At 34.0% G+C, this 13,977-nt stretch overlaps 1 protein-coding gene across 2 annotated transcripts in view; it reads right to left on the minus strand.

Moving 5' to 3' along the window:
• LOC129951057 (cyclin-dependent kinase 5 activator 1) overlaps window positions 1-13,170 on the minus strand; it is a 35,503-nt gene extending 22,333 nt beyond the window's left edge. The window contains exons 1-3 of one of the 2 annotated variants that reach the window (XM_056063064.1): window positions 12,977-13,170; window positions 11,346-12,315; window positions 1,508-1,645 (exon numbers count right to left, since the gene is read on the minus strand). In XM_056063064.1, coding sequence (XP_055919039.1) covers window positions 1,508-1,645; window positions 11,346-12,263 — 1,056 coding nt within the window. In that variant the 5' untranslated portion in view covers window positions 12,264-12,315; window positions 12,977-13,170. Of the gene's footprint in view, window positions 1-1,507; window positions 1,646-11,345; window positions 12,316-12,518; window positions 12,807-12,976 lie in introns of those variants that run through there. The other variant, XM_056063063.1, reaches the window with a different exon arrangement.
• Window positions 13,171-13,977: the final 807 nt, after the last annotated feature.

Genomic DNA, 13,977 nt, shown 5'->3' on the forward strand with positions numbered 1-13,977 from the left:
TTTTTATAAAAGGTGGGGAGAAATGCTAGTAACGAGGAGTGGAAAAACAAAGGAGAAGAACTCACTGTCGTAAAAGAAATCAAGTATTTGGGGATGATAATATGGAGTAATCTGTGTATAAAAAAAATCGTGGAAAAAATGTATTGCAAATAAAATTATTCACCACTCCGAAAAATATAAATTATTTCAAGCCATATAAAAATCTATTATGATGTACTGCACGCAAGTGTGGGGCCATAAAGGGTATGATGAAGTCGAAAAACTATTCCGGTTCTTTTTAAAACGAATTTTTGCTCTTCCTTCAACTACGCCGAACTACATGCTACATATTGAAACTGGAATTCCACCGATGTTTATCGACACACTTAGGACCCATTTTGATTATGTTGTAAAAATAATTAAAATGGATACGTCAAGACTATAGTAAACAAAGTTTCGAGGTATTTAGTTTAAAATAAGCTGAATTTCGTACAATCGTGGGTAAGCTTGTCGGATTTTGTGGGTGAAGCGTTTGATTTTGCAAGATATAACACGTTTAAAACGACAATTTTACTGTCTTTTATTGAAACTCGACGAACTTCACTAACCTCAGACTCAACTTCGTCCTAGGTTAATCAAATTATTTTCACGACGAGCACTCCACGAATATGATATCTACGATTTTACGAGTCAGAGAGGAAGTCCTGACTCTGAACTTTATTCCCCATAGCCCAGACTTACCTCTTGAATGTAATCTTTGCTTTGCAACACCCACGAAAGGGAAAATATTGCTCATTTTCTAGGATCATGTTCAATTTTACAGAAATTAAAAGTGACGTTTGACATCGGTTGGATGTTGATAAAGTAATAGAGATTTTAAATGGCATGTTGGGCTGGAACAAGCTTTATAAATTTATTCCAACTGCGATGACTTATAGAAATAGAATCAGAACGGAATGCTTTTGATTGTCGTAAGTTCATCATCTACTTTATAATTTTAAATGCACTTTTTATTATTATGCGAGCTATGAAAAGAATTTATAAATTAAATTAAATACAATTTTTATTCGATTATCTGTCAATATACGGTTTCAAAACCAGGTCTCAAAAGACTTGTAAATATTATAATTGTAAACCTGAACTATTATATAAATAAAGCCTACTCTAATCTAAAGAATCAAACTTTGAACCAAACATTTACATCGCTCGAACGCACCGATGCAATTTCGTTGTTTTACAGACATTTCGGACCCGATTCTCAACCCGATTAATAAGTTATCAAAAATTTCCGAGTGACTTTTTGACACTTTTACTACCATCTTACAAATTTCAAAATTGGTCTCGAAATGCAATCGAAGAATAGATCAAACAGCTGAATAAACTATATTTTGTGTTCGAAAATCTTTCATGATCTATTACAGAAAATTTATAGCAGAATAGAAGATTTTTCACAAACAGCAATAATCAGTTCTAAATTTACTCAGCGATAACGTACTTGTTTAATAAAAATATTCAAAATTATTCTTACCTGCCATCCTTGCAACAACAAGCATCTGTCAACAGAACGAAGCCACATAACTGCATCACAAGCTTCGAATTTTCTTAATTTTCTACATCGTTCATGTAAAAACATTCCAAGGCATTTAAGAAGTTCTGATGTAGATGCCTTAGTAAATAGAAAGAAAAATGACATGTTTTATTTTCAAAATTGTATTAGTTGAAAATATTGCTGGAAAAATAACTAAAAAATGGAAATTCTTTTGTTTGGATTTTTGAAGTGCTGCTAAGGTAAATTCAATTTATTTTTTTAAATACCGCTTTTTTTAAAGTAGGTATTATTGGAGTTCGCTGCAACTGCACCAAATAAGTGGGTTAATTGTTAATCAAGGATCCATGTACTCATATGTAAAGGGCGTATTTTTTTTTATAAAAGTGGGGTTTTCAAGAAAAGAAATAAAACTAAAAAATAGAAATTAATATTATGGCCAAGTTTTTAGCTTTATTATAAAGGCAAGGGTCTGCCAACTGTTTTCAAATGATTTCGGAGCCAACCTGCGGCTGGCTGGAATAAATTTAAGTCGAGAGGTCCAATTTTCCAACACTTTTTTAATTGGGCCCGTATGTCAGAAATAAAGCACCGAATATTCTCTTCCAAGGCGTCAATCATTTCGGGCTTAGAAAAGCAGCGTCACGAAACTTCGCAAAAAAAGTGCAGCAATGTTGAAATGCACGATCTTCGAAATCATGACAAAAGATAGTGTTAAGTTCATCAAAAGTTCCCTTCAATAAATTGATTGTTTCGTTGAGTAGCGTCGCGTGAACCGAAACGTTTTTCATGTAGAAGTCGTTTCATTACAAAATAGCAAACCTAGGTTAGGTAAATGTGTCTATCCGTGATGGAGTGAAACCAATTTAAGTCCCTTACGAAATTCAAAAGACTAACGATTAACAAACTTACAGTCCCTGGCCATATTATTAGACGCACTGCAGAATTTTTAAAATTATTAGATTACAAGCAATATTTTTAACGTTCAAGAATGGATATATGGTTACAATTGTATGCATGATGGAGCTCCATGCCACACAGCCCGGTCCATAAAAACTTATTTGAGGAAAGAATATAATTTGTATATCCCGTCTAGGCTCACTAACAACGCCAGAAGTTATTACTTCTCACTTAGTTTCTACAAAGAGCATACCTTCCAGCTCATCCATTAGGTGTACTAAGATCAATAAACCAAATAGCTTTGTTTCTTCTTTTAAATTAGTAACGAGTCCCACGTTCTTCAATTTAATTTGCAATAGAAATATATGGCCCGCAGAGACTTTAATCAAAGAAATTACACAAAGACAATAACGAGGTGTTTCTTTGAAAACCAAGCCAAAAAACTCAACAGGCTTGCCCTCTTCTGCCAAAACGTAATGGAACTTCGTAGTAAGACTGCTGACATTTTTTTTAATTTCCAATTATTTCCACATGACGTATTCGTTTTGACAGAAACTTGGCTTAATTCAAGCTTTTCCGACACAGAACTTTTCAGCCAAGAGTTCGAAGTTTACAGAAATGATCTTCACGTTGGTAATGCAAAGGATTTAGCTGGAGATGTTCTCATAGCGGCAAAAAATACATATTTCTCTTCTTCTGTATATTTTCCATTTGAATTATCAATTGAACTGGTATGTGTTAAGTTCTAGAATCTGGATGGTGGTACGGACTAAGACTGTTTTAATTTTAAACGTTTAAATTCCTCCAAAAAGTTTAGAGTCTGTTTATTGCAAACTCTCCTTGGCATTAGACTATCTTATAAATTTGTCCAGCTCTAACACCAATATCTTACTTTTAGGTGATTTTAATTTACCACACATTGACTGGATTCCATCCGAAGACGAATCCTGCCTTGAAGCCTCTCCTTCTTCTTCACAAATGAAACTATTTCTTCTCGATAAAGTCCTTCTTACTGACTTACAGCAAACAAGCTGTATTAAAAACTCAAAAAATCGAATTCTCGTTAAGTCTTTTCTTCTGACGCTATTAGTTCTCTTGTTCTAGAATCTAGATCAGGAATTACTAATATTGACAAATATCACCCCCCTTTGGACATTTTTTTGACTTAAGTAATCACCTTACTAATCACAGTAATTCTTTTGATTGCTTATATAATTTTGATTTCAGAAGAGCCAATTTCCAGCAGTTGTCTGAAGATTTAACCATTTCTGGAATTGCTGATACACTACCATTTTCTAACATTGACGAAGCAGTTTCAACTTTTTATAGGATCCTTAATTATTGTTTTGAAAAAAATTTACCGATAAAGAAATCAAGAAATACAAACTTTAGCCATCCTTGTTACACGAAAGAATTGCGTTTACTTCGTAAAAAAAAAGAAATAAGGCATGGAAAACTTATCTCAAAACTCTGCCTCCAATTAACTTCTCTGTATATGTTGAATTTTTAATGAATTTAAGTCTATTTCAAATTTTTTATACTCTTGTTATGTTACTGATATGTGCACCATTTTCAAAGATAATCCTAAAAAATGTTGGAAACTTGTAAACTTAAAGAAAAAATCAGATGGCTTTCCAGTTAACTTCACTTACAAGAACCTTTCGTTAGATAAAACTGTTGATATCTCTTACGCTTTCGCAACAAATTTCCGTGAGTCATTTGTTAATAGCCCTCAAGAAGTTGATGAAGTATATTTTCATAATCTTCACTCCTTTTCGCAAACTAGCTGTAGTTACATCCCTGTGCTACAGAGCACGGGCCTTGATCTTTTATCTGCGTTGAATGATGACTGCTCAGCCGGTCCCGATGTTATTCCTCCAATAGTATTAAAAAAGTGTAGTAATGCTTTAGTTGAACCCCTTACGCTCTTATTCAAACTTTCTCTAAAAATAGGCAAATTTCCCAGTATATATGGAAGAAGTTATTTCGAACACAATTTTTTAAGAAAGGTAACAAGGCGGATATAACAAACTACAGGCCCATTGCAAAGCTTTTTGCATTCCTAAAATGTTTGAAGAAGTTGTTTGTGAAAGTGTAGCATTTTTTAGTAAAAATCTCATTTGCGAGCAGCAACATGGTTTTGTGAAAAAAAGGTCAACCGTTACTAATCTCCTCACATTCTCAAACATATGTTCAAACGCTTTAGAACAAGGTTATGAAGTTGACTGTGTATACACTGACTTTTCTAAAGCTTTTGGCCAACTTAGCCACGGAATTATTTTATTTAAACTTAACCCTTTACTGCATGGTGGCTCATATATGAGCCAAACCGTATTTTTGTCGATATTTTCCAGTTTTCAACTAATTCTGTTGTTTTGTACATACAGTGTGAAATTAGTAACATAAACGCTCTAAATTTTATTGATAAACGCCATCTGTGAACTAGTTTCGGCAACTCATTTTTCGTCAAACTCGTCACAATGGGTGCAGTAGGAGAAATGCGTGTTTGGGAAATTCAAAATTGTATAAAAAATATAAAAATAAAATGTAGTGATTGAAAAAAAATTTACCAGTAAAGCAAATAATATAAATATTATTGACAGTGTGAATTTTTTCGATTTTATGAAGTAACAAGTACCTATAAGTTGAAAAAACGGTTTGGATCAAATATGGCACACCATGCAGAAATATACGTTCAGTTGAACCAACATGCAATGAGAGCACAAAAGTTGAATATTTTTTTTTACCTACATTCATACATATTTACGTATCCCATAAAAAACAAACTGTGATGATCCTTATATTACTCTTTCTTTGTACAATTGCCATGTTCGTCCTTATCTTGAATATGCATCGCAAGGATGGACTCCTTATTACGAAATTTATAGAAAACGTAGGTATTGAATCAATTGAACATACCTATATTCATTCGCTTTGCCTTCTTCTTGGCAAGATTTGAGGCTCTTATTAAAGCAAAAGGAGGTTCAACAAAATATTTTAAAAAAATTACAAAAATAACAACAAAAAAACTGAAAATATTAATTTAAAAAAAAAATCTTTAAATCTGTTTCTTTATTGCTAGGAAGTAATTTATATTCTGAAGTATGTCTAATAATATGGCCAGGGACTGTATATGCGATCTGCTTAGAGATAGCTGTTGAGTATTTATCAGCAAGTCTGGCAATGCTTACGCTCGATAACATCGAGCGTCCAGCTGATCTGGCTGTCTGTCAAATTATCATGGACCCATCCATCATCCATGGGAAACACATTGTCAATGGATAACCTATATTGTACTTAACCTAATTATGAATGATAACTACCAATAAAACGTGAATTAAAAATAAGACATTGAAGTCTAATATCTTAAACAAGTATTTCATTATTATTTCCGGAATACACTACAAAGTGGCGACGAGGACTGGAGCCGAAATAATAAAAAAAAAAGCCCATTGAGAAATAGTACGCGAAATTAATAAATACATTCGGATACAATCAATACAAGGGCAATCCATTTCCAATTTCCAAGCTGTTTTAAAAAAATTGCATCGAAATGTAATTTTGTCTGTGAAAGCTGCAAGAAGTCAACAATTTCTACACATTTACGATCGCAGTTCATACGAGGCATACGGGATAATGAGATACGAGAGAGATTGTTGCAGCAAGAATCGACAGTGACTTTTGACATCATTTGCAAAAAAGCATTGGCTATTGAGGCGTCCAAAGTGGAGAGTAGAGAGATACAGAGTCATACCCAACAACCATTACACTCTATACAAAAAAGTTGGGACAAATCTGGACCAAAATATGAGCGAGGTAAAAAGCCGTTCCGGAGTAATAGATCGAGATCGTAAGCTGTAAAGAGAATCGAGGGAAGATGTTTTAAGTGTGGCAAAACAAACCACAAGGCAAATTCATGCGATGAAAAGAACTTGAAGTGCAAAAACTGTGGCAAATCTTGGCATGTTCAAATAGTTTGCTTAAAGCAGAGAGTTGTTGAACAAAAATCTATTGAGCTTGCTGATGACGACACGAGCAATAAAGATTATTTCATCAACAGTTTTGGAATAAATTCAACGGACCATGGTAAGATACTAAAGAAAATTTGGCTTGATGGCATTGATTGTACGATGGAATTGGATACCGGTGCTGCTGTTTCAACCATCTCTTTGCAGAGTTTTAATAAGTATTGGCCAAACAAGAAATTGGAATCTACCACTATTAAGCTGAAGACCTATACGGGTGAAATTATTAATCCAGTGGGTATTTGTAAAATGAAAGTCACCCACAATGATAAGGAAGCTGTTGGAGATTTGTACGTGTTGCCACATAATGTAGAGCCTATTCTAGGCCGTGGATGGATACGTAGTCTTAATATACAGATAAACTCCATTCAAGAAGTTAAAGTGGCTGATATATCCGAAGTTGAATGCAAACAAATATTTAACGGGCTTCTTGAAGAATATGTTGATATATTTACGGAGGAGATTGGCAAAATTCCAAACTACAAATGCTCAATAGAACTACACGATAAAAATACAAAGCCAATATATATGAAACCTAGACCTGTACCTTACGCTATTCGTGAAAAAATTGAGTTAGAAATTGAAAGGTTAGAAAGAGCAAACATAATTTCGAAAATTACAAACAGTCAATGGGGTACTCCCATAGTTCCAGTCATCAAGAAGAATGGAGATTTACGGCTATGTGCAGATTACAAATCAACTATAAATAAGGTTATTAAAGATGACAAGTACCCCATACCTCGCATTGAAGACATATTCGCTGAAGTTGGTGGTGGCAAATATTACTGCGTTCTGGATTTACACCAAGCGTACCTTCACATGCCTGTTGACGATATTACTGCTACTATACAAGCACTCAGCACACATAAAGGATGTTATAAGGTAAATCGGCTAATGTTTGGGGTGAAGATTAGCCCAAACGCTTGGCAAAAATTTATGGACATGATTTTCGGAAATATAGCAAACGTTACCTGTTTTTTTGATGATATTCTCATACGAGGTCACACCCTTAGAGAATTAACTACAAATTTAAAAATTGTTTTTAAAATTTTGCGCAGCAATGATTTACATGTCAACAGAAGCAAGTGTCAATTCCTTTTAAAGTCGGTGTCATATCTAGGCCATATCATTGATGAAGATGGAATAAAACCTATACCGGATAAAATTAAAGCCATAGTAGATTGCAAAGCACCGAATGATGTCTCTGAATTACGCACGTTTTTAGGGCTTATAAACTATTATCAAAAGTTTATCCCTGATTTATCATCCAAACTTTTTTCATTGAATGAACTTTTACAAAAAGATAAACCATTCATTTGGAGTAAAAAGTGCCAAAATGCGTTCAACAAGTTAAAAGATGAAATAACAAGTACAAATGTTCTTATGAAGTACAATCGAGACTTACCACTAGTTTTAGCAACAGACGCATCTCCTACAGGACTTGGTGCTGTAATATCACATGTGCTTCCAAATGGTCAAGAAAGGCCGATAGCCTTTGCTTCAAGATCACTAACAAAATCCGAAAAAAATTATTCTCAACTGGACAAGGAAGCAACAGCGATATATTGGGGCTTACATAAGTTTTGCCAATATTGTTATGGACGAAAAATTACACTCATTACAGACCACCAGCCACTTACCAGAATTTTGCACCCAAATAAAGACTTACCAGCTATATCAGCATTACGTTTATTGCATTATGCCAACTTCATGTCCGGATTCGACTATGACATAAAATACCGAAATACGAAACTTCATGCCAACGCAGATTTTCTTTCTCGTTTTCCCTTCGAAAAGCCTCAAAATGACGAAAATCTCGATCGTAGCTCAACATTCCTGATGAATCACATTTCAGTTCTGCCAGTTACAAGAGATGAAATCAAGAAAGAAACCTTAAAAGATTCCGAATGTGTTCGATATTACAATGCTCTACAATCAGGAAATATTTTGCCAAACGAAGGAAATGCTGCAGAGTTTTCTTTACAGAATGGATGTGTTTTTAAGAACATACGCATTATGATTCCTACATGCTTACAAAAAAGAATTCTTGAAGAACAACACACAGCGCACACAGGAATGGTGCGCATGAAATCTCTGGCCAGGAGCTATGTGTGGTGGAAGAACATAGACAGAGATATTGAAAATTTATGCAAAAGTTGTGTAAATTGCGCCAAAATTAAGCCAAATGTAAAAAAAGTTCCGATCCATCCATGGGAGTACCCAAAGGCACCATGGGAGCGTTTGCATTTGGATTATGCTGGTCCATTCATGAATAAATCTTTTTTAATTGTAGTTGATGCTTATACCAAGTGGGTCGAAGTAATACCCCAGACTACTACAACTGCTTTTTCAACAATGGATGCCTTACGAGGAATTTTTTCAAGGTTTGGACTTCCGTTAAAAATTGTCACTGACAATGGTCCTCAGTTCCGAGCATTCGAATTTACAAATAATTTACAAATTTTTTGAAGATGAACGGAATTTTTCAACACTTTTCTGCTCCATACCATCCAGCGACAAATGGGCAAGCCGAAAGATTTGTTTACACGGTAAAACAAGGACTTCGTGCTATGGAAAATGAGCCCGGGAGTTTGCACGAAAAACTTTGTACGTTTTTAATGCAGCAGAGAAAGTTACCAAACAGCACTACGGGCGTCAGTCCATCTGAATTGATGTTTAACCACCAAATCAGAACGAAAATAGATCTTGTAAAAAGAGAAACATTTATAAAACGAAAACCAGAAAACAACAACTCGTATACCAAAATACAACAATTTAATATTGGGGATTTAGTCCAAGTTCGCACATATACAAATAAGGCGTGCAAGTGGAAATTTGGTGTTATTTGGACGAGGAGAGGAAGTCTCCACTACGAAGTTATGATAGATGGTGAGAAGTATATCCGACATATTGACCAAATACGCCGAACTAATTGCAAGCCTACCAATGATAAACCAATTTTCGAAGATGAAACAGAACAAATTGACACCACATGGCATGATTCACCAGACATACGACCCGACATTATACCTATACAGCCCGCGACAAACTTACCAGACCTACCAAGTGCTCAAGACAAACACCAACCTGCTCAGTTTGACAAGCCTACTATACCCTCTGAGGAAATCATTTGCCCAAGCGAGAATGAATCAACACAAGCAGACCCTGTCGACTTGGACTCTAGTGCATCACCACGTAGCTCGAAGGTTGAGTTACGACGCTCCACACGAAGTAAGAAAGCACCAGAAAGATTGCAGTATACAAGTTTTTCTTAGCGAGGGGAAAGATGTTGAGTATTTATCAGCAAGTCTGGCAATGCTTACGCTCGATAACATCGAGCGTCCAGCTGATCTGGCTGTCTGTCAAATTATCATGGACCCATCCATCATCCATGGGAAACACATTGTCAATGGATAACCTATATTGTACTTAACCTAATTATGAATGATAACTACCAATAAAACGTGAATTAAAAATAAGACATTGAAGTCTAATATCTTAAACAAGTATTTCATTATTATTTCCGGAATACACTACAATAGCAAACACTTTGAACGATTTAAATCTACTCGTAGTTTAGGCCAGATGTTTTTCGTGTCAAACAAAACTGAGCGTAAATCGTGACAGCTGTCAAATAGACTAAAGGCCCAACTATAATAGGCATAAGCTAGCATATGCGCGCATAAGTAAACGTACAAAGAATCTCAATACGAGTAAACATAATGGAGTCTAGCTCCGTTTCGTTCAATTTTTCTCAGTTTCGTTAACTTAAGCACACTTAAGCAAGAGCGATCCTAGTCGCTCGCCGCATAAGTAAAATCTGAAATGTAGATACGTGAGCAAAATTGCATTATGGCTATGCAGTAATTTCGCAAACTTAAGTAAATTTTCGTTGGGTTATTGACATAAGCTTATGTTTCCTTATGCCTATTATAGTTGGGCCTTAACTCCGACAGATTGAAAACCACACATCATAAAAAAACAACCGTTACTTACATGTGTCCATATAAAACAAAAAACACTCCAAAACATATTAAATATTTCATCATCATGTTATCTTGGCTAAGCAACCTCTAAACGCGTTTAGCTTAAATGCCCATACATACTTTGCACAGTCTCTGTGTAGCCTTTATAAATACGACTGACGTTGTGTTGTTTTAAATTTTAAACTTGTGTATAAAGGTACATAAAGGTACAGGCTGTACATCGACGACTTACATGGCTGAGTCATGTAAAGCAAATGGACATCAACGCTCCAGCCCGGAAGGTCTTCGAATCCAATCCTGGCAAAGGTGGCAATAAAGGAAGACCCCTACTCAGGTGACGCCCGCAGGTGGGAGAAGACCCCAACTAACTTTGAGTGTGAAACTGGAGACAGCGAGCTAGGAACCAAGCGGGCTATAGACGCATGTTGGTTGAGGCCAGGTCCGCCCGGACTGTAGCCCCACCTTAAGTAAGTAAGTAAGTATAAATGTACATAATACCGCTTTCCTAATTTCGTTAAGATGTGATCCGATAGGGATTTGAAATTGAAAGCGCAATTGTAGTGCATTTGAATCTAAAAACATAACTTTTTTCCTTAAAAAACATTTTCTATTCTTTCAAATGAAGTCAGCAGCATAAGTAAGATACACAAGTCAATGTTAGACAAACACAATTTGTCATTAGTTAATAATAAATTAATTGTTATATTTTTAATGTTTTGCACTAAAAACAAACAAAATGCAATTATTTCAAAAGATGACGATATTTGTATGTACACATAATTGAAGAAAGAAAACAATTATGTTTATTTTTATTGAAAAATAAATTGAATCCTTATGACACCCAAACATATTTGTTATTAAAAAATTATAAAATATTCAATAAAAATATTTTTAAGATGCAAAACTTACCTGGATCACAGTTTTCCTAGCTCCTGTTTGGTTATGTTGAGCTGGTGGTCTAGAATTCTTCAAGGGTAGTGGTAATGGAAGTGACAATGGAAATTTTGGAGCCAATTTATTTTGCAACTGTGTAGAGTTGGTGTTGTTTGCCCGCACTAAGTCCAATGCCAAGAATATACTCTTTGGAGTACCAGGAGTATAAAATATCTGCCTCTGTTGGTTCTGGTGGCCAAGGCTATGTTGCATTTGAGCCTGGTCCTGAGACTCTTGGAACTGCTGTTTATCCTGCAATTTTTGCTGGACATTTTTATTCTTGTCAACCTCTATGTGATGTAATGTATCTCCTCCAATGGACGGCTTAAGGTTTACTGTTGGCAAATTAGTAGCTTTATTTTTGTTGTTATCTAATTTCTTTCTGCTATGCGATGCTGCCAATCGTTTCCAGGACAGAGCATTAATGAACAATGAGTGCTTCTTTAAATTCTTCTCCAATGCATTCTTTTCGGATAAAATTCGAGAGTTATCAATATTACGTTCTGATGATTTAATATGATTGACATTGTTGTTTATGCTATTGTTATTATTGATGATATTATTAATATTGTTATTAGTATGAACATTATGGGTTTGTTCAATTACGGAATTGTTGTTTTCGTTATTATTATATTGACTTAAATTATTGTTAGGCAATTGTTGCGGAAAATTTGGTTTAGCATTTTCTCGATTTTTCGCATTATTCAACTGTTCATAAGAAAAATTGTTTAGCGGGAAATCAGCTGCACTCGATGAATCTATTGATCCTTCGTTACACGAATTATTCCCATTGTCGACACTATTGCGATGATGACGATGAAAATGGTGACTATGATGGTGTGCTGAATAAACGGGGCGCCGTTCTCGAGGACTAAAACTCAGCACTGTACCCATTTTTATTAAGTTTTCAAGTCTATTTCCGATTGCTGTATTTCAACACTGAAAACTGAATTCAAAAACACTCTTTTTTTAACCTAGTTTGTAGTAGTGAAATTTTTCAACAAAAACAAAAGAACGAAAATTTGTTGTTTCTCCAAATCGAATAAACGAAAAATTAATTTTTATTATAATAAAATTTCAGAACATGTATGTATGTATGTGTGTTGTGTGTGTGTTTTTTTTATTTTATTTTATTTTATAGGTACCTACATAAAATATTTCACTATTGACACTATGAAGTTAGAAATGATGAGATGAAAAATAGTTTCATGTGAGTTTAATGCGTATTCGAAGTTTCTACAAAACCTTAGTCGAGAATTAACTTATTTAAATTAAATTGCACAGAGATTTCAATAAGTAATTATTAATATTTCTTTAGATAATATCCAAAGTTTTCGCAGTGAAGTGCAATTTAATGCGCTCCACGCTGCGGAAAGTATTTTACCAACTTTAAGGTACTCATAAATTTTGGATCGATTTAAATGCGCAGGAGTACGACGGTATACTGTAGGTATGTGCGTTTACCCTTTGTCTCCAGGAAAAGCAAAAAACACTGTTAAATATTTTCACACTAGAGTTTTGGGGTAGATTTGGTATTATTGCGCATGCATCAATTCAGGACAGCCGTGTTAAATTTTAAAATTTTGTAACAAAACGCTTTAACTCACCCATAATATTCTGCCTACCAGGAAAGAAAATCACCACCTTTAAAGCTGATTAAAGTTTTTAATTCAATTCCACCTATGAATGCACTTCATGATGAATTCTAGATTGACTTTTTGCGAAATATATTTTCCTTTTTAAGTAATTCTACTTTAGATACTTAATAGTTTGTTTTAACCAAAATCTAATATCACATTTTTACACTTTATATTATTTTATATTGATGAAGGAATTACAGGTCATTAAAATAATGACCATAACGAGTATTTGAGCATCTTAAGAATAAAATTCGGTATATGTATCTACATTTATAAATTAAATTTAGGTAAGGGTTAATAATTTGTATTATTAATAATTTTTGTGTTTTTGGCAGAGGCCTAGGCCTGTGTTGATTGAATAAAATGTAAAACTTTTATTGTTAATTAAATCGGAAACTTTTATATTTGTTTAACAGACATTCATATGTATCTATACATATACAGTGGTGGACAAGAATTTAGCACACTTATTAAAGAAAATAAAAACCATTTAATTTTCAATTTATTTTCTTATTATGAAATTAGTTATATTTTATTCACATTACATATGTATATGTACATAGCACTATGTTTTCATAGTAATTCATCAAATATGTTTATTAATTTATTTATTTATTTATTATTCATCAATGGATTTGACTTAACAACCTGCTGATAACGAAAAGGTTGGTATTTACATTAATTACAATTTACTTATTCTAGCTCAACTCAAGAATGAAATATATTTTGAACAATATTTTTGTATAAATCCCTATTCATAGAAAGGTCGACTTCACTACAGATAGAGATATACAATGTTAACGAACAAGTTAGAGGATTATTTAAACCATAATTTGTACGATGAATGGGAGAATTCGTAATGATCTGTTCTATGGATCATTACGAATTCTTAGATTTCTTTCTGGAACATACCAAGAAATTTGCGCAAGTAGTTCTTCGGATTTTATACAATTACTTAAAATGTCTTT

This window comes from Eupeodes corollae, chromosome 3 (genome assembly GCF_945859685.1).
Source record: "Eupeodes corollae chromosome 3, idEupCoro1.1, whole genome shotgun sequence".
Lineage (NCBI taxonomy): Eukaryota > Metazoa > Arthropoda > Insecta > Diptera > Syrphidae > Eupeodes > Eupeodes corollae.